The sequence below is a fragment of the Pelodiscus sinensis genome, chromosome 7, assembly GCF_052426305.1.
Source record: "Pelodiscus sinensis isolate ZL-2025 chromosome 7, ASM5242630v1, whole genome shotgun sequence".
NCBI lineage: Eukaryota > Metazoa > Chordata > Testudines > Trionychidae > Pelodiscus > Pelodiscus sinensis.
Genome location: NC_143058.1, coordinates 76,400,306 through 76,420,671, shown reverse-complemented (window position 1 = coordinate 76,420,671; position 20,366 = coordinate 76,400,306). Strand labels below are relative to the sequence as shown.

At 39.2% G+C, this 20,366-nt stretch overlaps 1 protein-coding gene across 7 annotated transcripts in view; it reads right to left on the bottom strand.

Moving 5' to 3' along the window:
* Positions 1-20,366, bottom strand: part of PARD3B (par-3 family cell polarity regulator beta) — a 618,049-nt gene that overhangs the window by 77,048 nt on the left and 520,635 nt on the right. Inside the window, exon 21 of one of the 7 annotated variants that reach the window (XM_075934327.2) lies at positions 3,047-3,300. The exons of 5 other annotated variants lie outside the window; for them this stretch is intronic. In XM_075934327.2, coding sequence (XP_075790442.2) covers positions 3,282-3,300 — 19 coding nt within the window. In that variant the 3' untranslated portion in view covers positions 3,047-3,281. Of the gene's footprint in view, positions 1-3,046; positions 3,301-19,070; positions 19,702-20,366 lie in introns of those variants that run through there. One more of the 7 variants, XM_075934326.2, reaches the window with a different exon arrangement.

Here is a 20,366-nt window from a genome sequence, read left to right as displayed (position 1 = left end):
CAAGATTTCACATCTGTTCTGGCTTCATACAGAAGCCACAATACAGCCGGGAGGAATGCATGCAAGGGCTGTGCATATGGCTCCTAAGGGGGAGTCCTGGGATCCCCTGTAACTGCAACCTAGCCCACAAATCAAAATGAGAAGTTTGCTGTATGCCAGAATGGCTACCCTGTTGTGTTTCTGTAAAGTAACTCTTTCATAGGGATAGGCAGCAGCAGCTGGCCTAAAACTCAACCAGGAGGGGCAGTAGGTTGCTGCTTTTAGTTTGCAACTACTACCTCTACTGAGCTGCAATAGAGGGCAGTTTGGTCACCTGCTCTTGTCCATGCTTGGTCCCATTCCCATAAAATAGGAGCTGGGAGAGTAGCATGAGATGGGACCTGTCCATACCAGTTGGGAGAGATTGGCTGCTCTGCCCTTCAGTTGCTGCTGCTGCTGAGGCAGAAGTGCTCCTCCCCCAGCCAGACAGCTCTGTATGTGGAGCTCTGAGACCCTGGCTGGGCGAGGCTGATTCAGCTGCGAGGCCTTAGAGGGAACCTGGCTGTTGCTGGTAGTAGGGGGCCTGGGTTCACTTCCAATTCCTCCTCAGATGGGACCAGAGAGCTGTGGTACTTGACTCTTTCCCCAGCATGCCAGAAAGTCAGTGTCACAGTGGTGACCAGCAAACAGACCTGCCTGCCCTGTTACCTCAGAGTTGTGCTTTCACATGCTTCTCCCACCAATGCCCTCTTTTCACTTCCCATTCAGGAGGGTATTAAGAGTTTTTTGCTTTGTTTTCCTGAGACAGAGCATAACCTTGCTCTCTCCTCCCTTATGAGGTCTGAGTGATGCACAGAAAATTCGAATACATACGGTCCCTCGTGTGTTTTCTGTTATGGATCAAAACAAGGTAGAAACGTTTGTTTTTACCTTTTTCAACTCAAAACATTTCAAATACATCAAAATGAAATGTTCTACACTTCAACATGAAACCAGTTGAAAAAATCAAAATGGCACATTTCAAAATACTGGAAACTAAATTTTATGAGATTGCCATTCCATGAAAAATTGCAACATTTTCCTTATTTGGGATGTATTATTATTTTTATTTTGAAATTGTGCAATTCCAATTTTTGGCTTGCTTTGTGGCAGCTTCTCAGACAGAGTGTGTCCACTAGACGTCTGCCACCCAGTGCATTCTCCAACTGAGACTGAAGATTACAAATGGCATTCACAATTTTGCACAAAGATAGCATTTGAGACAATTTGGGGGCATGTAAAACAATATTACATTTTATTCCATTGACTTTCTTTCTGAAGCGTTCAGTGGAGCTAGAGAAACCAGCATGATAATAGCGTTTCACAACATGACACACAAGTTAATTTTTTTTGTGGCATCGATGCATCATCAACAACATTTAACATGTATTTTTATGGCTTAGATCTGGCACAGAGATTTCAATGTCACTTGTTCAAGTAAAAAATGCCATTTTTATATCATGCAATGTCTTATTACATGTAACAAGCTGGGGAATCTACATGTACAACTTAAAAATTCTGATCGATATTATGAATTTGGCATCATGAAATTGCTGTATCACAGAATGCTGGTTTGTGTAGCCATCATGGCTGACAGGAGGGTACACAACAGACTTAGGACAATGGAGGGAATCTAACTCTAATGACTGTATGGTCACTGGTCAAGAGCAGTATCCTGGACAGCTCCCAGATGACTTCAACCTCAGGCTTAAGACTGCTCTGTAATGGTTAGGAAACTGTGAATGGGGAAATCATTGTAGTGTGTTTTTTACATAGAATTCTATATTATTCATGAAATTAAGTACAGAGCAATAATTTTAGATTCCTGTGCAAAATTATGTGTCACATTATTCATATAACCCATAGAGGAGGCTGGAGTCCTAAGTGTGTTTAAGCTATGGGGGTATTCTGAGGGTTCATCATTAATTCCAGGGGCTGGGCAATAGGCAACTCTTATGGGAGGGTGCTAGACAGAGGATCTGCATTTTAAGAGTGTGCCTAGAGCCCGCAAGATAGGGACAGTGCATGTTCAGACTCCAGAGGTCTCAGATACCTAGGCTACATCTACACTGCAGGCTGGCTGTGCAAGAACTTTTTGCAGACGAGATCTTCCGCAAAAAGTTCTTGCACAACAGCGTGTCCACACTGACATGTGCTTTCACAGAATGGCCATCAGAGCACCTGTGCTTTTTCCGATAGGGGTTTCTTGAGCAATAAACCCGTTGTCTGTCCACACATGCCTTTTTGCGCAAGAGCTCTTGTGTAAAAAGGCTTATTCTGCATAGAAAGAGGAATAACTCTTGCACAAAAAGCCCTGTCTTCTGATGATCTACTGTACTTTTTCTTGCACGAAAACATGCTTGTAGTGTGGACACTGTGAGTTTTTGCACAAAAACTCTGCAGTGTAGACGTAGCCCTAGGGATTCAATGGATGGGTCCTTTCACAGCCCATTTAGTGGCCAAGAGGAGACTCTCAGCTAGATTTGTGTCTTTGCACTTGTTGAAACACACTGCAAATTACAAACAAATGCGGCCTGTAAGGAGTCAGCTGTATCATTTAAAGACATACTCAGACATTTCTAAAAGAAGATTTCCTTTCTAGCGGGTTTCCTATATGTATTAATATTGCAAAGGTTTTCTTTTCAGTCATTTACCTCAGGATCTAATTTTACTCGGTTGACTAGCAGCCTATAAGCAACTTGGGGGTTACATTTTTCAACAATTGTGAAAAATGAATACTTTGCTGAAGCTTTCATTCACAAATGAATAAAATACAAACTGAATCTCATGTTGATTCAAAAGAGTGGGCTGAATCTTCCATTCACTACCTTTAATAATACAAAACTAATTATATTATAGCTATTGAAGAGAATATGCTGCCTTGAGCATGCATATAGATTATAAAGAAATACAATAAACCACATATACATTAGCATTGTTCATCTATTTCACCTCTCATTTAAGACGTCAAGACCAAAGCATTTCAAAGGATACAGTATGATGCCAGCATTTATTTCCATTCACCAAAATGTTACATTTTTTATCAAGGTATTTTAGCAACCTCAATAATAGAAAGAGAAAAACGGTTGAAAAAAACGATAAAATGAAAATCCGTAGTGAGAACATAATTCTACAATATTTCAACTTTCATCTTTGTCAGCCACTGAAAGAAAGATAGTTTAGGAAGCAATGAGCTTTTGTTATTGACATCTGCACTTGAGTAAATGAATGATATTCCAATAAAGGACTTGTCAGAAAAATTCTCATTGACAATTCCAGAACCTGCAAGATAACAAAGCAATATCTTTAAGTTTCATATAGAGACAACTCAAGTTTTAAGGATATACATCAGGCATTTACAAGCAAATCTAGGAAATGTAAATCTTTAACATTTTAAGCCATGGAAATTCCATGAGCTTGATGGACTCTGTAGAATTTGCCTTTCTGCTCTGAGCATGTTACCTTGTGTATTTATGTAATTACAGACATTGCCAATATAAAAGGGGGCTACAGCAGCATGCTTAATTTGGCAACTCTTGGAATACATGTTGGATTCTGGGACCAGAGTCTGGAATTCCACTTAACCATTTGCATGGGGATATATTAAGAGGTGTGTCTATACATAGGCTGATAGACAAGAAGCAGATAAGTACATGCATAATGCTATATCTATAAACATGCCCAAATACATATAAAGCTGCATGCATGCACAGATAATTAGAAGAAAAACAAAATCAGAGATTACAACTTAATTTGTATGTTTAAATCCACATACTAAAATTTCTGATGAACATCCTTGACTTATAATTTGCTCTATAATACCTAAAACAAAAGTCATAAAAGTTGCTCTGCCAAACATATGCTGTCACCTTTCAATTCTGCAGACTAATATAAAAGCACTACAGCCACTTAGATCCAAAAGGTCAAAACCTCCTAAAGCAGCACATGACCATCATTTGTCTGGATGTAAATTGAGCCCTACTGACCTTATAACATCACTGCTGACCATTTGACATGAGGAGCTTAGTGAACAGTAGGTATATAATATTCTTAGGCTCTTGTGGATTCAATTTTTTTTAAGTTCTTTCTTTCTTAGTCTTACCAGGTCAATTAGCTGTACAATTAACCTTTTCCTGCTCAAACCAGTTGACAATGTGTTCACAGGAGCCTTATGGAATTATTTCAGACTGACAGATAGAGTTTCCCCCAAAAAACTGTTTATAAATCATCTTTGTGATTGGATACGAAGAATCCATTATTTTCCCCTCTTCCTTGTGACCTGCAGCACCTTTTCCTATTTGTGGTGCCAGATGGCCCAGACACTCAGGCTAGGACCATCTCTTCATCCAGGGCCACATTTTGTCTCAATTTTTATTTCTTTTACAACTTGTAGCTGATGATCACAATATGATATGAAAATGAGATGTCAATCTCCTTTTGCCTTAGAAAAACAAAATTATCAAACAAAAGCATTAACCTCATCATAAACAGGTATACAACATAGTCTGTAACAGGAAAAACTTAAAAACAACAGTCTGGTAGCACTGTAAGGACAACAAAACATGTAGATGGTATCATGAGCTTTCATGGGCACAGCCCACTTCTTCAAATGTCATCTGAAGAAGTGGACTGTGCTCACGAAAGCTCATGATACCATCTACATGTTTTGTTAGTCTTTACAGTGCTACCAGACTGTCTGTTGTTTTTAAGTTTTTCCTGTTTCAGACTAACTCGGCTACCCTTCTGAAAGGTATAAAAGAAAGAGTCATATGTAATTCTAATTAAAGCTGATTATTTGTGATCAAGTGGGAGGGAAAGACAATTTTTCAAAGACATTTCTTGTGCGTAACAAGCATGTATTCCTTGTGATGGAAAGTGATTGTTTTGTTCTGCTAAATTTAATATGCCTGTTAGGGGAAAGCAATCACTAGATTTTAATTAATAAAAAAAGTGGCTTACAGTTCAGTCTTGTTAATGGCAAAGCCTGAATTTCTGGCATATGAACAGTTTACTTCTGTCTTGTTGATCTGAGATTTGAATGTGTCTCAGAAGCGTTAAGGAGAGAGGCAGATTAGGAACTCGGATGCTGACAACAACTGAACTCTCCATAAACAATACACAGTGAAAATAATGAAAAACAGACTTTCCCGGCATTTTCAGTAGCCTCTAGACAACGCAACAGTTTCTGGTTTCTTTGGTAAAGATTATATCCATTATGCTTTTTATCCATCATGATAAAGTCACATGCTAGGTATAATTGAGGGCCTTCTCTCTCTGAGGTAATTTCTTTTGGATTTACAAGGCACAAGTACTTAAATTGCCATTTCTGGCACTTTGTATTAAAATAAGGTTTTGTTCTTTTTTTCTTTTACTGTAGAAAAGCAGCTGGCATACTTGCGATGTATAGGTCACATCAGCACAGTGTGTGCATTTTCAACCCTCCCACCCCATTTACAGCCATTCTAACAATTCAACAAAGCAAATGCTGAACGCTAAATCGTTGCAAGGAAACAGTTATATTTCTTAATGGTTATCATTCCTGTATACAATTGGCAACTAAGTTTTTCTAAATTTTTTGTTTTTCTGCTCTAGAGTTTGTTAACCATTTTTTTAAAAGGCAGAACAATTAAACAAAACATTTTAAAGAATTATGGGAAGAGGCTCCCTTCCAGGACATTTACTACAAAAGGCAAAAGTGGAAGGATTCTTGGGTGACAGTGCACTGCAGTGTTAATTTCTGAGCGCTCATGTGAAGTATGGGATTGAGGATTTGAGAACTCAATCATAGCGAGCAATGCAATTCATATCCTAAAATACATTTTGCTGAAAACAACAAACCTATGGCTGACTTTATCTTTTATGTCAAAGAAAACACCTCTTCAAGTAATACACAAGGGACTACATTCTGCTCTGTTACATACATGCAAATCCACACTATTTGTAGACCAGCAGGAACTAACTCAATGTATGGTTTCTTTCTACAATACCTGGCCTATACAGAAAATATTGTACATTTAAAATGTCACCAATGAAGTTTCCTAAACTTAAAAGTTACAATTTACTGAGTTTGTAACCCGTCCAAGAAATAATTTACTCCACTCTTCTTAAAAAGAAAAAATTATTCCCTGCCCAAAATGTTGGGAGAGGGAGAGGAGAGAAGATAGATCATATGGTCAAAATGCATCCTTATTATAAAGTGAGTTTTTTAATGGATGATTACTACTGGGATAGCATTAATCTAGTATTAGGACTTTTACGGGAAAAATACAAATGCAATTTATCTCCTTAACTGTCAGCTGCATTTCTAGAGCTTTAAAGTCTGTAGCTTCCAGGGGCCTTTTGTCTTTCTGCCATGGCAGGAATATCTTGGACAGCTGTAAGAGCTTTGTAAGCTATCTTTCTGAAAATCCATTAGCTAATTCAAGGAACCTAATTAGAGCTGCCATTTTGATGGAGCATACTGAATGCTTAGTACAAACTAGTAACACTATCAATGTTTATTACAAATCACAAGAACCAAAGCTCTCAGAATCACATGATTATTATTAATGGCCAAATACACTGTATTTATTAAAACACATATAGTGTAAAACATTTATACAAATATACCAAGAGCACACACTATAGAATCATAGGGTTGGAAGAGACCTCAGAAGGTCATGGAGTCTAACTCCTTGCAAAAAGCAGGATCAATCCCAACTAAATCATCCCAGCCAGAGCTTTGTCAAGCCGGGACTTAAAAACCTCTAGGGATGGAGATTCTACCACTGCCCTAGGTAACCCATTCCAGTGTTTCACCACCCTCCTAATGAAATAGTTTTTCCTAATATCCAGCCTAGACCTCCCCAACTGTAACTGGAGCCCATTGCTCCTTGTTCTGTCATCCCTCACGACTGAGAACAGCCTCCATCCATCCTTTCTGGAGCCTCCCTTCAGGAAGTTGAAGGCTGCTGTCAAATCCCCCCTCACTCTTCTCTTCTGTACATTAAATAAATCCAAAATCGCTCAGCCTCTCCTTGTAAGTCATGAGTTCTAGCCCCCTAATGATTTTTGTTGCTCTCTGCTAGATTCTCTCCAAAGTGTTCACATCCTGTCTGTAATGGGGGGACAAAGAATTGGACACAAAATTTGAAATGTGGCCTCACCAGTGCTGAATAAAGGGGAATAATCACTTCCCTAGATCTGCTGGCAATGCTGCTATTCTAATGCACCCCAATATGCCATTAGCTTTGTTGGCTATAAGGGCACACTGTTGACTCATATCCAGCTTATTTTTTTCTGCACAACTGCTACTTAGCCAGCAGTGCTTGGGACTCTGTACTTGTCCTTGTTGAACCTCATCAGATTTCTTTTGGCCCAATCCTCCAATTTGTCTAGGTCACTCTAGACCCTATCCCTGCCCTCAAGTGTATCTACCTTTCCCCCAGCTTAGTGTCATCTGCGAACTTGCTGAGGGTGCAATCCATCCCCTCATCCAGGTCATTAATAAAGATGTTGAACAAAACTAGCCCCAGAATCGACTGTTGGGGCACTCTGCTTGACAGACTCAACCAGACTTAGACGTTCATCACTACCTGCACAGCCAGATAATCTAGCCAGCTTTCTATCCACCTTTCAGTCCATTTATCCAATCTACAATTCTTTAACTTGCTGGCAAGAATATTGTGGGAGACCACATATCAAAAGCTTTGCTAAAGTCAAGGTATATCACATCCACTACCTCCCCCATCTCCACAGAGCCAGTTACTTTGTCATAGAAGGCAATAAGTTAAGTCAAGCATAACTTGCCTTTGGTGAATCCATGTTGACTATTCCTGATCACTTTCCCCTCATGACCAGATAGAATAAATATATTAATAAACATGGTAAAATGAAAGTAAAATTTAAGGATAATTTTATATAAACTGTTGAAAATGAAAGTTGCTTCCTTTGGTGATATCTGTATGTGCATTAAAGAAAGCAAAGCAGGCTAATGGTTATATATTTTTTATGTTTTTACTGAGCAGCATGCTGACAATTTGGAGAGAATTTTGTGCTTCCCTCAAGAATGCTCCCCAGCTGGAACCATTTTCCAGCTTCTCTTACATCAAGCACTCCAATCACCATACTGTGCAGACATTCACACACATTCCAACATTGCACTGGTTAGGGCGTCCAAAAATTCAAAGAGAATTTGCACTGTTGAGATGTAACTGAGTTTTGCTGCTGACAGCAACAAAAACGGTGAAGGGAGCCAACAAATAAAGACATCTGGAGTAATGCTCTCCTACGCTTCGCTGTATAACAAGCCAAATATAATGAAAGAACAAATCTGGACTATTGAAAAAGTAGTGGATATATTGCCTGCTCCTATGAACATCAGCGATTGAATGAGATTAGGCTGTACTAGCATACATGTTGCTTGGTAAATAAAAGTAAGTTATATGGAGACTTCGAATCCTTACAATCTGAAATTCAGACAGGCTGATATTATTTATTACTCTTTCCAGTTGATGTGTATCTTCACATACATCTAATTTTGTCTACCTTCTACCTTTATGTACCACCAAACACTGAAATTATACAAAAAGGTTTTGAATTCAGATGCAACATGGATGTTCAGAGATATGCTTAATACATATATCACTAAAGTGGGCTTAAAAGAGTTACTCCCCTGGTGAAGTTGCAGTTCAAGGGACTGAAACCTTGCGCTTTGCCATGGGTGGTACAGCAAGACAAATTCATTTAAGCTGTCAAAATGATAAGGTCCCGTTTTCAAGCTATGGCTAACATCTACGCCTGATCACAGGTGTACACATGACAGACGAAGAACTTTCTCTCCAACTGAGGCATAAACAGATTTCACGTCAGGTCCAAACATTGTCTCGAGTGCATGTTGCATATGCACATCTTCTAGAAGCAACAACAAAGAGGCATTGCCGTAACAGCACAAAGCCATCTTTGTATAATGCACTGCCCAAGTACACCACAACCAATGATTTAGTTGTACTCCAGATGGAAAGGGGACTCATTCAGTTTTTACCAGAGTTGTTGACTCGAGTCCCACGACAAACTCGAATCCGACTTATGTCGCCTAGGTGAATCAACTTGAGACTCGACTCAGGTTCATTGTTTGTGACTTGAAACTTGACTTGAGACTTGCTAATTTTGTTAAATCGACTTAGTGAAAAAATTGTCTGAATATGCCGATACTGATGGCTTGTACAAAAATGACTTGACATTTTTAAAATTAAGACTTGAGATTCGACTTGGGACTTGACTCAAAAGTGACTTTAGGGACTCGAGACTCGAACTGTAGTGACTTGAGATTCGACTTGGACTTGACAATGACGACTTGAAGACAACGCTGTTTTTTACATCATTAGCTTCTTACATGTGTTAAATTTAGTCAGTGGTCAGTGCTTAAGACACCCCATAAATAGTGTAGAGAAAGGAACAAACCATACACTTCGGTTTGGAGTTGGAACTTACCCCAAATGGTTAGATCCAGCATTTTGGTTCGGAGCTCTCTCTAATGCAGTGTTTCCCAATTGGTGCTCCGGGGAACCCTGAGGATCCGCGAAGCGAAAGCAAGGGTTCCGTAAAGAGCTGGCACTCCCCCGCCCTCTGTTAAAGAGACAGAGCCATGGCGAGGGCTTTTTTTTTTTTTTTGCTCAGCAAAATGTGGCAGGGTCCCTTTTTTTTTTTTTTTTTAAGGCAACTATAGGGGTTCCATGGCCAAATAAAATTGGGAAACACTGCTCTAATGCATATCTTTCAGTGGGTCTTCCTCTCCTTCTTAACTCTTTCTTCTTCAGTAATACCCGATCACACTGTTTCTCTGACCATCCTTAGGAATACGATTTACAAATCTATCTTTCCATGCTTGACTTCTCTGTTTCTCCCCTCATTCCTACATCTCCACCTGTCTTTCTGACATCTGCTGGATGCCTTACAGGCTAGGATGCCAGCCTCATCCACCCATTTGTTAGCTTTTCATACCAATTCTTCCCCTAGATGCGCCTTACACATAAATAAAAGTCTTCTCTAGTATGTAAAGTGACAGCTTCCCCCACCTTCACAGCAATCCTGGAGACCCGTCTCTCCAGAGATGGCCATATAGCAGTCAGTCAGTTAATAATGGCTGGATTGTGAGGCAAATCGGGATAGTATACACATCCTTTATTTTTTTTTTGAAAGTTTTAAAATGCTAGTGGATATAGTGCATAGTTTATTAGAAATAACTTCATTAAAATATTCATACTGGAAAGTCAAGCACTTGAAAGAGATCTCCAAAATCAGACAAAGATCTCTATGTAGTTTCTCTCTTTCACCAACAAAAGTTGATCCAATAGAAAAAAATTCTCCCTCTTCCCACTCGCTTGTTTATTGAGTACATGAAAACTGTAAGGTTTATAATTTGGCCAAATTGGGGTAAATTTTTGGGGGCTAAAACACATCACTGACACCCCTGCCAAATTCCAAACCCTGATTCAAAGCACAAAGGCACTACAGCTTACCCAATACTAAATATGGTTAATTCAATGTATTGTTCTCTAATCTCGTTGCCAAAATATTGATAGATTGAAAGAACTCAATCTATTTAACAAAGAGAAAGTGAAGGAGCAACTTGATTAGACTCTATATAGTATCTGCATGGGAAACAAATATTTAATATGGGGCTATGCGATCTGTCAGAGACAGGATACAACATGTCCAATGGGTGGAAGTTGAAGGTAGACAAATTTAAACTGGAAACAAGGTGGAAATGTTTGCCTGTGAGGGTAATTAAGCAATGGAACAATTTACAAGTATTGTGGTGGATTCTCCATCACTGGCAATTTTTAAAATCAATATTGGATGTAGCCGGGGTGACGTGCATGGGGTGGGTGGGCGAGAGAGGCAAAGGGCAAAGCCTCTGGGAGGCCCCAGGAACTAGCAACGGGGGCGGGGCTGGTGCTCATAGCAGTATGGGCTCCAACTAACTCAGCTTCCCCTCCTGGCTACACTGGTCCACTTCCTGCTGGGGAGTGCATGCAGAGCGGGGGAGGAGTGGTTCCACCCCTCTCCCAAATGACATGGCCAGGGGAGCAGAGCGGGTTGGGGGTCTCGTGCCTCTGGTTCCCCCACTATTGCTAATGAGAGCTGTGAGCCCTGCTGCTGGCACCAAACCCTGGCTAGCCCCTTGGGCTGCATGGGTCGGGACAAGAGATATGAGGGAAGAGGTGGGGTGGGGCAGGGCCTTGGGTGGAGAGGGAGTAGTCCCTTCACTGCGCCAGGCTGGAGCGGCACAAGAAGTCACGTGTGGAGACCAGTGATGTGGCCTGTGCCCCATCACCCCTGTGTTCTAGGAATCATTTTGGGGGATTTCTATGGCCTCTGTTATAGAGGAGATTGGACGACAATTCCTTCTGGCCTTGGAATCTGTGAAAACAGATAAACAATTTTAACTTTTCAAAAAAAATCAGCCTAAGGCAGACCCCAACATGGGAAATTTTAGTCTGAATGGTTAAAGTTCCACCAAGTTACAAGCAAATGAAAATAGGATCTTATAATGGAAAGTGTCACTAGCAGCTCTGCTTATAACAGTGGTATATATTTGACTGTCTGATACTTCCCCCACTCTTCATATGTGAGCTGTCTTCTGAGATTGTAAGTTTCATGTACCAGGAACGGTGTCATCTTATATTTTTGTACAACATCTAGCACAATGGAGCACTAACCTCTCAGCACTATGTACTATAAATATTTCATAACATCAACAAATCTGAGGGCTGGCTAGGTGAGCAGGTAGCACTCCTCTATGTGTTCCATGAGAAACTGCAGTCAGCTTAATGAGATAGCTAATTGACGAGTGCTACTTCCTTCACTTGTCCATTAGGATAAGTACAGCACATAGATATCTCACCCATCAAAGACAAGAAAATGCATTAATTTTGGACTTCTTAGAGCTGCTAATAAATCTGACACTGTCTGGCAGTTTTCTTCATTTCCTACCATTTGACAGATACTGTGATCACAAGTTACAGAGAATGTATTTTCCTCTGTGAAATTATCATTCTAATAAAACTAGCCAGAAGGAAACATTATCAAGGTACAGAAGCAGGGTATTATTTTATTTTATTTTTAACTTTAGGAGGCTACTCTGCAACTGTCTGTTGGTGGGAGCACAATATAAATTCATAATCCTGCACTGTGCTGTATATATGAATTTATTATAACAATAAACATACCAGGTGCCTGGTTTTGCAGCAAAGTTAGTATTCCTCTCACAAAGTCAGCCTGGTTTTAGACAGACCCCTTACAGTAAATCCCTGTGACTTTTTTTCCTTCTCTTTCTCAAACTGACATTTGTGTGAAATCAAGCAAATTCTTCCTCATAATTTTTCATTACTAATGGCTTCTTTTTGGTACGTGCGTTTGAGAGGAGGGAAGGCAAAGGGCAGGAAAATCAGTTTTAAGTGCTCTGCAAATGATCTTCCTGAATCTGGGCCCCATAAATCCTATCAAATGTTATATTTCATCAATAGGCTGGAAAAGCTTTTTCTCTGCAATGATGAAGCCCAGCTTTAGAATTTATGGTTTCATTTTAGAAATGGACTATAAAAAGAGGCTGACTTAGCTGTCTATCAACTGAACCTGACACTAGCAAGTAAGGTGTGGGCTCTCCAAGTGTTTGTATATATAATTGTGGGTATATCAAATCACGTATGTGCATGCATATATACCCACCTTTTTAACAAAAACTGTTCTTGTAAATGCAGAAAGGTTTGGTAATGATGATGACAGACTAATCTTGTGTGTCATAAGAATCTCTGTTCTCTAGTGTCACACTTTTTTTCATTAACTAATAAGTGTATCATTCTTCCTAAAATCCCTCCATTCAAACTGATAATAATGCTTATGGAAATATCACTTTTGACAAGAAATATCTCCTTTGATCATTGTAATTTCCTTATGAATTTACATTTGGAAGGGCTCTAGCTAGCTAAATCCCAGAGTTGCTTGGTCAGATACCCTGGTGATGGGGATGATATCTGAATCCAAGTGGAACAAAAGGGAAAAACAGTCTAGATTAATTCTTAGGTAGGATTATCATCACAAATTACCATGATCTTTGCTGCTCAGCTCAACCTGAAATGTAAGTGTTGGTAGTGACACAAAGCCTATGGGTCTTGTTTATTGTAACATGATGGAAATGTTAGCCTTTGGGAACACATCTGAAGCTGAATACTGAATGTTAAAGAAGACTTACAGAATGCTGAAGTTACATTTATTCCAGGCAAAGAATCAGAAAACAAAGAAATGATCTCTTCTCTTGCTGCTGAGGTAAAAAACTAGGTAAAATTTAATACTGAAAACTAATTTTGGAAAATGTGAAGGGTTATTAGGTAATTTCCTAAATAAGCACTTAAAACAAGCTGCTGATATTGCTCATTTATTGTCAGTAATGGGATATGCCACCTGTGGCAATGGGCATCCACTTCTCCAGTGTTAGCAGGCAATGTAGCATATTCTGAATGACACCACCTGCCACCACGGGAAGTCTTCTCATAGAATTTAATAAAGAGTTAAGGCTAAAATTGTCCCTTGACTTTCCTATAGTGCAATTGACTGAAGTGGGGTTGCAAGGAGTGTACATCAGGGCAGAACTGAGTCCTTATACATTAGACACTTTGGGTTGGATTAAGGATGCCGTGCTACCTTATTGCTGGGAATGACCTTTATTTTATCATCATATATGGACCTCAGTCTGAAGTTTTGTATTTACATTTACATCTGTTTCAGTAGTATGTTTCTAGTGAATACAACTTAGTATTTGGACAGGGACTGTCTTTTCATTCTGTATGTACTGCACAATGGAGTTCTGCTTTATGACCCAGGCTTCTAGGGATTATCATAATACAAACAATAATAATATGAAACACAGTATATTGAAATGCAATAGGTGATACCCTAAAATATAAAAATGGGTGATGCTGCCGCCTCTTTTATTTGAATGAGATTTCTTGTTACCAGAAGACTCCTTTCATTGGTCTTAACCAGAGGATTCAAGTAACATGTCTACTGAATGGTATATTTCTTACTGCGGGGATGGATATTGGCACTACCCAATAACAAGTACAGATGTGGCTGTGAAAATATAATTATAATTTTAAAAATATTTTCAGATTCCAATAGAATGATCCAATTTAACATTAATATCTATGACCATTAAAAAAAATCCCAAGATTAAACAGTGTCTCAGGTAATTATAAGTGAAAGGGCTGTACAGGGGAGGAGTAATAATTTTGGAAGTGCAAGAAATATACATCCACGTTTTCTCTCTTTCCCTCATAGTATTTTACATTTGTTTTTGTTCCAAGATTTCACTTTAATCATGTAATTCAGGTCTTCCTGACTGCTCATGCAATTTCCAGTACCTAAATTAACTTTTCTTTAGGCAAAATTCCCTGTCTGTCAATGACAAGAAATGCACCATCCACATTTTCTCAATCATTTCATTCCTAATTGACTTAATTTTTCTCCTGTTTTCTATCTTTACACCTGTTTTTCTTTTATTTCTCTCAAACTTCACCCCCCTCTTTTCATTCTCTTCGTCCATTCCTTCACACTCAGTCTCGCCAGCACTATCATCTCTTCTTTCCTCCAGTTCTAGTCCTTAGTTTCATCAACAAAAACTAGACCTTGTTTATAATAGGAAATGTATAGTTCAAAAGTAATAAGATATACATAACCTTACTCTTCTTGGTCTCAAGTTTGAATCGGATTGATCAATTGTGACCAAAATTCACTACCATAATATGGTTTTTCAGTGCTGTTTATGTGAAATGCATTGCTTGTCTTATTCCAGTTTCTATGAACAGCATACTTGCCTAACTACAGGCTTCTGGAAATTTCTCTGGCCTTGAGACTGTTTACAAAACCCTAGGATTTTCAGTAGTACAAAACATAAAATAAATGATTATTATTTGTACTGCAGTAGTGCCTAAAAAGGCCTTCCCTGCCCCAAAGAGTTTACAATCTAAGCATGATACCACAGGCAGATACAACAGACAGATGGCAGAGCACAAGATCATGGTGAATATGGATGGAGCAGTATGTTTGACAGTGATGTTGACTATATCAGAAGAGAAAGGGAGAGAACGGTCTTGTAACAAAGACAGTTCATGAGCCTGAGACCCCCTGTTGTCTGGATTCTCTTTGAAGTCTACCATTTTCTTGAGAACCTGGAAAAAAAACAACTGTGAGGAAGGGTCAGCCAAGAGTAGGGTATGGCAGCATGTCAGGGACCCCTCCAATCTTGCACCCTTGTAGCAGCAAGAACAGACTCTGCCAGCCAGTAGAATAGGGAGGGTTTATTGCTTCTCCAGGGTACAACACGCCCCCTCAGTTTAGTCTAATCCCTTCATGTTTTCCAGCCAGAAACTGCCTCGCTCCCGGATCAGGTGGCTGTCTCCGCCTCCCTTCCTTTGTCTCTCTCTCTGGGAAGAGTTTTGCTAACTGCTGAGGCTGGGACTACATGTCTGGGCCAATACACATGTGGGTGAGTCAGTGGGAATCACACACCACAGCGCAGGCGAACCCCGGGTTGCAGAGCAGACAGCACCCCCCCCATGTCATATTGAGTCTCAGGCATTTCAATTTCCCAGTGTAGGTAGTAATGATGGACAGATGCGTATAACACAACTATCAATCTCAACAGAAAAATTAAGGACCAAACGAGCATAAAAATGGATCAAGGCTTCCAACTTCAGAGTATCACCCACTAAGGAAGTTCCTGCAGAGCTGGTTGGATGCACTTTGGCAGGTTGGATTGAGGGAATTTGCACTGCTGACCATCGGTTCAATGAACAGAGAACATCATTGTTTAGTGCTATCTATCCAGTATTCTTCACAAGCAGTAATTGTAGGGAAGAAATAAGGCTGGGCCATAAAAACTGTACATCCAGACTGAAAAATAATTGGTATCAGGTTTCCATCTGATGTATTTTGTAATGACCAGTGGTTTAAAATCCCAAAAGAAGTAGATTATTACTGTCTAAAGCACAATCAACTTAACATTTCTCATTTCCCTGGAAACCCATTTTTCTATAATCAAATGGATTTCTGATCTTATTAATATGCAAAATTACCCTCCTTCTCTTTTCATCTGATATACTATTTCCTATGAAGTAGTCATTAAGACTGTTCCATCAATTGGCTCCATTTACAGGAAAGAGCAAGAACAGAGATACCCTCACCAGCTTGCACTTCTCCAATAGAAAGCCAGGGACATACTGAATATATGCGTTTTAAATATACCCTGAAACTTCAGGGGCACAGTCTGGAAATCAAGCCTGATCTTGATCCTATGTGCTTTCTCTAATTTCTTAGGCTGTTTGGCACCATCAGTTTTGTATTTTATTCCAGATTTCTGCTGTATATTTATTAATATAGGAAACAAAACAATGCACATGAAGGAGACAGCCACAGAACTCATATCCATGAAGGAAACACAAGAAAATGTCCAGATTTGCATCGTAATACTATGATCACTTGTAAAATGTTGACCTGATTCTGTGCCTGGTAAAAACAACAGCAAAGGTTCCACAACATCAGGCCCTATGAGAACTGTGTCAAATACAAGTTTACCACTATGAGCAGAACATTACAGAATTATTCAGTACTGACTATGGTAGTCATGGAGACAATAAGGAAGTGCCTATGGTTCACTCATCACACTAACTAAATTACCAAATGCTAAGGCAGGATCAGTCAATTTTTTGCCCTTTAAGGCTGTCTAGACTGAAGGCTTCTTTCAGAAGAAGTTTTTCCGGAAGAGATCTTCTGAAAAAATTTCTTCCGAAAGAAAGTGTCCACGCTGCAAAAGTGCATTGAAAAAGCAATCTGCTTTTTCGAAAGATAGCACCCACACTGAATGGATGCTATCTCGCATGTAAGCTGTGATTACTATGGGCAGAATGGCCACCAGGACACCTGTGCTTTTTCCTCTTTCCTCTTCTTGTGAATGAACTTCCTCTTCCCCCTCCACACATGCCTTTTCTCGAAGGAGTTATTTCAGAAACAGACTTCTTCCTCACAGAAAGAGGTTTACCAATGTTGGAAAAAACCCTCTGCTCTTTCGATTTTTTCCCCCAAAAGAATGCAATTGCAGTGTGGACGTAATTGAAGTTTTTTTCAGAAAAAAACCTCTGTAGTGAAGACATACCCTTAGAGAAAATACAAAAGGTGCTATATCAATGCGGTTCAACTGAGCATTTCAACAACATACACTCATGTGGGTGCAATCTGGACCAGTGGGCAAATTTCCTTGAAGAAAACAGATCATATTGCAGTGCTTGCAAGAGGTATAAAAACAGAATCCTGGCAGAACTGTATTTCAACTTTTCATTTAATTAAAAGGGAAATAACATCCTGAAGAATGTATTAGCTTACTCAGGTATTTCATAGCTGTTCCAGAGGATTGTGGTCTTCATCAGAAAACCGTTTTGAAACTAGCTTCCTAGAGTTCTTATCTGCATCTTGTCATTGCTTCTTGGCAGGAATATATGCTTGGATAGTAGATTTTATAATTCAGATATGCACTCAGTGTGCTTTTTTATGAATTCTTAAAAACTGCAACAAGATTATGGGTAAAATACTGGTTCTGTGGAAATCAATGACAATGACAAAGTAGCTAAACACTCACTGTATTGCTAGCTTGAGCATCAGCAGCTCTTGAGTGTCAATGATGGGTCAAGCTCAAGTGTGAATCACCACTTACTGTGTGTGTGTGTGTGTGTGTGTGTGTGTGTGTGTGTGTGTGTGTGTGTGTGTGTGTGTGTGTGTGTGTGTGTGTTCGTGTTCGTCCACAGGAGTCAGGTTAGGGGCAGCACTTGAGCTATACATCAAGCAAACACTGCAGTGAAGACGAGCCCTAAGATTCACAATGAACTTTGTGTCTGGAATAGAATAAATCCAATTCAACTCTCTCCTTGTTTTTTATGCTGTAGGTCATTTTCCAAAAGATCAGCAACAGGTTACCTCAGTCTGCTATTGCAGGAAAACTTACATAAAGAGATGAATTTCACAGGACGCCTAATATGCAGACTCATCCTGGTCTCTAGTTGTAGGTACTTCCAGAGACAAGAAGGGACTTCTGTGTGGAATGCTCCACATGATTGGGTAACTTTAGCTTGGAGATTGTCAGCTGTATGATATTGTTTAATCATAGCTGCTATGATGGAGTACCCAGAAGAACAGAGACAGAGAGTGATGCACACACAGATGGTGTCGGGACCTAGCCCATTAAGAGATTTAAAGATCAGAACAGACGCACTGAAAAAGATCCAGAAATATCTAGGTAGTCAGTGTAAGGTGCAGTGCATCACTCATATGCACTTGGCCTTAGTCTAAAGCCCATGATACCCCATCACAGTCCCCAAAGTCTAGATTAATTCTGTGCACAGACTCCCCTCTCACTCCTTTGACACTAAGCATTTTCACCTAGACTGGGGATTGTCTCAGAGATCAGTTTAGAGTAGGCAAAGTCCATGAATTAATGAAGTCAGGAGATAGGAAAAAATTATATTTACCTATCTCAATGGTGAACTGAGAAACTACTGTAATATTTGTTAATTGTGTGAAGATCCTAAAATGACAGACTCTCTCTACAGAAGCACTATTAATTATTTTTATATCTAATGAAAACAACACAATTCAGAAAGAAGGATTCATACTAAATCCAACACGGTCTGCCCACTGAGGGGCTTTGTTTGACTTTCTTATTTTTGAGTAGTGCATTGCTCATGTTGAAATCTTCCAATGCACACTACACCATATATACTGTAAATCACTACCAAGGAAAATATTTTAATTAATAAAGACTTATTAATCTATTCACACTTAATTAGATTTTCTTACTCTCTACTGATTTGGTAAAACCCTTTAAAAAGTATTTGTCCATAAGGAATAAATGAGTGCTACATTGGAGGATACCAGCATCAACAACACTGATGGACAATCCAATACACTGTGCAACCATTCCCCCCCCCCCTTTACATATAACTGCGCATATCAGTGTGATAGTGATGCTTTTGCAAAGAGGGTTTGACAACAATAGAGAGTCCCCTGCCTGCTAAACAAGAAGTGACAACTCCATTTGAAAGCTGTCCCTGGATGTGTTTTATGCACAGAAATTATCTGTGACAGTTCAGATCAAAATAGAGTTTTCATTTCACATGGGAGGTAAATGGACGATAGAATGGGTTACTTTAAATGCTATAGTCTAGTCCAATTAACGTTGCAGACAATTTCTGATGAATTTCCTCTGTATTACTATTTCAAAACTTTGAAAAAAAACATAAAACTCATTTTCCCCAATAGCATGACTTTAAAAGAATAGGTCAAAAGGTAAAAAATACAGTTAACAAAAAACAGTCCTGCAGGAATATGGCAAAAAAAGCTCAGGTTACACTTATCTGGCTGTGAAACTAATGAGCACAAAATGGAAAAGAAAACATCACTTCATCATTCTTTACATGGAGATCCCAGGGAATAGTGGTGAAATCCGGATCCCTCCATCGGAGTTGACAGGAGTTTTACCATTTACTTCAATGAGATCAGGATTTTATTTTAGGATTCAGCCTTCACAACAGACAATATGAGTCCATAGGCAACAATTATTTTCACTTCAGGTTCCATAAAGGAAATCCACACCATCTGGAGTAGATAAAGGTAACAAGGACACAATTTGCAATTTTTTCCAATGTCAGATCTAATGGTTCATTTTTGCCTCTGATATTGAATACAAATTTCTGTGTATTCTGGAAAATTATACCTGCTGATTTTCAAAGATACACATTCTTAAGCACCAGTGTGCTATTTTAGCTGAAATAAGAGAACAGAGTTTCAAATCAACAATGACTGCACATGTTACTACAGTGTGGCCATTCCTTTTCCTGTACTTTATACCACTGCAATTACATGTTTACTATATAAAGCATTTATTAACTACATTTATGAGGATGACTACCTGCATTCTGATCCTGGGATATCTTATTTCTTTCCTGTACACGTGTGTTCATGTATATTACTTTTAAATCAACAGGTTGATTTTCTGACCATTTTAAATAACTATTCTATTAAAGCAAATTACACAAGTCAAGATTTACCCCTGCATTGGTGAAATTTTGCACTAGTGCATATTGCAGAATAAGGCTCACTATCATCTTCTTACCTGCCAAGCAGAGTTGGTGTGGAAATTAATGTTTTGTATATTGCTTTTAAGATGTAATGTGCTACATAAACACTACGTATTATTATCAGATAAGTGCTAAAACAAGTGAGTTAGATCATCCAAAACAAGTGCCAACAAACCTTATGTC